Below are 3,854 nucleotides of genomic sequence, written 5' to 3'. Positions count from 1 at the left end.
GGCGCGCAGAAAACTTGTGTGCTAATCAGAGAGGTACACAGAGGAAACGTAATAATAGTCCTGAATGCAATACCGAAAATGCAAATGACGCGGATACTGTTACGGATAAGTCATTCCACTCCGTTGCAGTTCAAACTGAAAGCAACATTCAACATAAATTAAGAGATGCTGAGGCAGAAAAAAGAAAACTTCGATTGAAATTGTGGCGGGCGAATGTAAATATACGAAAATTAGAGCTCAGCCTACAAGATGTCAATAGGAAATTAGAAAAATATAAAAACAAGTATTACGAGGCTCTTTCTGCTATATTAAAAATCAATGAAAATGATCCCTCGTATCTTAAAGCCTCAATGTTATTAGACTTAATAACAAATTTTCAGAAAAAATATCCTACGATGGTCGGAAAGTACAGTGAAGCACTGTGTGCTTTGGCAATATGCTAGTCCTAAAGGGTACAAACATGCCAGAAATTACATTTTCGATATCCCTAGCAAGAGTACACTTTCCAGATATGTAGGGGATTTGTCATGTGGCACTGGAATAACACCTCTCATAAAAAGTCGTCTCCTTCTGGAATCGAATCAACTAAACCAGGCAGAAAAATTGTGTTCATTAATAGTGGACGAAATGTCAATCAAGCAACAGTTGATATATGACAAGAAACTAGATTCTTTCTTCGGTGAGTAAGATACTTCTGCAAATTTATACAATGCAGAAGATAATGATAATAGAGAGGGTGATAACAAAACAACAGAGAAGCAAACCATCCTGGCAAATAACTTCTTTCTTTTTTGATATCAGGACTGACAACGCAATACAAACTTCCTGCAGCATACTTCTTCTCAAAGAGGCTTTGTGGTGCGGACCTCCATAAACTCACTCTGTCCGTAATAGAAGAAATCGAATCTTGTGGGTTCTTAGGGTTACGTGTAGTGACAGACAATCATAAAACAAATGTAAACATGATGTGTAAACTGTCATCCTCGAAAAGTGTGAAACCAATAATACCTCATCCCCACAACAGTGAGCGACCTCTTTATCTTGCATTCGATCAGTGCCACATACTAAAATATATAAGAAATGCATTCCTAGATAAAGTTATGTTCGATGGTGATGAGGCAGCCACGTAAAGGAACTGTATGAACTTCAGTCAACAGAAACTACGAAGCCAGTTCCTTTTCTCACCCACAAACACATTGCTCCCACTAATTTCGAGAAGATGAATGTCAAACGCGCCAAAGATATATTTTCCTTAGAAGTTATCACGGCATTGGAATACCTGAAAGACCAATCACAACAGATAGGCGCACATGAGTTTTGTAATGCTGGAGCAACAATCACTTTCATGAAGAACATTAAAAAGTGGTTCAACATTCATGATGTTAGCAGCAGTAATATGGACATGCATAAACCGGAGAAAATGCATTTCTTTAACATTAATGATGAGAGGTTGCAGTGGCTCGAGCACGATTTTCCTCGCTACATTGCCAAAATAAAAGACGCGAGTGAAAAGGAAGGAAAGGAATTTCTTAGTAAAGAGACATACCAAGCCATCCTCGTAACATCGTCGTCTACAGAAGAGTGGATTCCATTTTGTGCTACTACTGCTGCTCCTGCTCTTGCTGCTGCTGCTATTGCTGTTGCTGCTGCTGCTCCTGCCCTTGTTACTGCTGCTGCTCCTGCTGCTGCTGCTCCTACTGATGCTGCTGCTCCTGCTTCTGCTGCTGCTGTTATTGCTTCTCCTGCTCCTGCTAATGCTGCTGCTGCTGCTCCTGTTACAGCTGCTGCTCCTGCTCCTGCTCCTGCTGCTGCTGCTCCTACTGCTGCTGCTCCTGCTGCTGCTGTTGTTACTGCTTCTCCTGCTCCTGCTACTGCTGCTGCTGTTGCTGCTGCTGCTATTCCTGCTGCTACTGCTTCTGCTGCTGCTCTTGCTTCTGCTACTACTGCTGCTGCTGCCCCTGCTGCTGCTGCTGCTCTTGCTGCTGCTGCTCCTGCTGCTGTTCTTGCTGCTGCCCTTGCCCCTGCTACTGCTGCTCCTGCTGCTCTTGCTCCTTCTGCTACTCCTCTTGCTGCTGTTGCTCCTGCTGCTGCAGCTGCTGCTCTTGCTGCTGCTGCTCTTGCTGCTGATGCTCTTGCTTTTGCTGTTGTTGGTCCTGCTGCTGTTGCTCTTGCTGCTGCTGCTGCTCTTGTTGCTTCTGCTCTTATTGCTCCTGCTCTTGTTGCTGCTGCTACTACTGCTCCTGCTCCTCTTCCTCCTGCTCCTGCTGCTGCTGCTCCAGCTGCTGATCTTGCTGCTGCTACTGTTGCTGCTGCTCTTGCTGCTGCTCCTGCTGCTGCTGCTGTTGCTGCTCATGCTCCTGCTGCTGCTTCTGCTGCTCTTGCTCCTGCGGCTGCTCCTCCTGCTGCTGCTGCTACTGCTGCTGCTGATCCTGCTGCTCTTGCTGCTGCTTTTGCTCCTGCTGCTCTTGCTCCTGCTGCTATTCTTGATCCAGCTGCTCCTGCTGCTCTTACTACTCCTGCTGCTTCTGCTGCTCTTGCTCCTGAAGTTCTTGCTCCAGCTGCTGCTGCTGCTGCTCTTACTACTCCTGCTGCTGCTCTTGCTGCTGCTGCTTCTGCTGCTATTGCTGCTGCTGCTGCTCCTGCTCCTGCTAATGCTGCTTCCAATGCTACTGCTACTCCTGCTTCTCCTGCTCTTACTGCTACTGTTTCTCCTGCTCCTGCTGCTGCTGTTGCTACTGCTGCTGCTACTACTACTCCTGCTCTTGCTGCTGCTGCTATTGCTGCTCCTGCTGCTCTTGCTGCTGCTCCTACTGCTGCTGCTCCTGCTCCTGTCTTGCTGCTGCTGCTATAGCTACTCCTGCTGCTGCTGCTCCTGCTCATACTGCTGCTGCTCATACAACTGCTGCTGCTCCTAGTGCTACTGCTGCTCCTGGTGCTGCTACTGCTCCTGCTGCTGCTTCGAATGCTGCTGCTAGTGCTCCTTCTTCTGCTACTAATGCTCCTAATCCTGCTGCTCCTGCTACTACTATTGCTCCTGCTGCTGCTCCTGATCATACTCCTACTGCTGCTCCTAGTGCTACTTCTGCTCCTGCTGCTGCTACTGCTCCTGCTGCTGCTGCTGCTAATGCTGCTGCTAGTGTTCCTTCTTCTGCTACTAATGCTCCTAATCCTGGTGGTGCTCCTGCTACTACTATTGCTGCTGCTGCTACTGCTAATGCTGCTCCTCGTCTTATTCCTCTTCCTATTGCCGTTGCTAATGTTAATCCTTCTACTAAATATGCTACTAATCCTGCTCCTGCTGCTGCTGCTACTACAACTGCTACTGCTACTCCTGCTCCTGTTACTGCTGCTGCTCCTTCTGCTGCTGCTACTTCTAATGCTGCTGCTACTCCTGCTCCTGCTCTCCTTCCTATTACTTCTCCTGCACCTGCTGCTCCTGCTGCTGCTGCTGTTGCTATTGCTGCTGCTGCTTCTGCTGATGCTACTACTCCTGCTCTTGCTGCTGCTGCTCCTGCTGCTGCTGTCGCCACTGCTGCTACTTCTCCTGCTCCTGCTCGTGCTGTTGCTGCTAATGCTACTGCTGCTCCTACTGCTGCTGCTCTTGCTCCTGCTGCTGCTGCTGCTCTTGCTCCTCCTGCTGCTGCTACCCCTGCTGCTCCTGCTGCTCTTGCTCCTGCTGCTGCTCCTGCTGCTCTTGCTCCTGCTGCAGCTGCTCCTGCTGCTGTTGCTCCTGCTGCGGTTGCTCCTGCTGCTCCTGCTGCTGCTACTGCTGCTGCTCCTGCTGCTGCTGCTCTTGTTGCTTCTGCTCCTGCTGCTATTGCTGCTGCTGCTCTTGCTCCTGCTGCTGCTGCTCT

At 48.8% G+C, this 3,854-nt stretch overlaps 1 protein-coding gene across 1 annotated transcript; it reads right to left on the bottom strand.

Moving 5' to 3' along the window:
- Window positions 1–541: 541 nt before the first annotated feature.
- Window positions 542–2,487, bottom strand: LOC138693801 (dentin sialophosphoprotein-like). The gene has a single exon (XM_069817599.1). The coding sequence runs from the start codon at window positions 2,351–2,353 to the stop codon at window positions 1,292–1,294; it is 1,062 nt and encodes a 353-aa protein (XP_069673700.1). The 5' UTR covers window positions 2,354–2,487; the 3' UTR covers window positions 542–1,291.
- Between the last annotated feature and the right edge of the window lie 1,367 nt (window positions 2,488–3,854).

The sequence above is a fragment of the Periplaneta americana genome, unplaced genomic scaffold (assembly GCF_040183065.1).
Source record: "Periplaneta americana isolate PAMFEO1 unplaced genomic scaffold, P.americana_PAMFEO1_priV1 scaffold_21, whole genome shotgun sequence".
NCBI classification, from domain to species: Eukaryota; Metazoa; Arthropoda; class Insecta; order Blattodea; family Blattidae; genus Periplaneta; species Periplaneta americana.
This window is presented reverse-complemented; position numbering and strand designations above follow the sequence as displayed.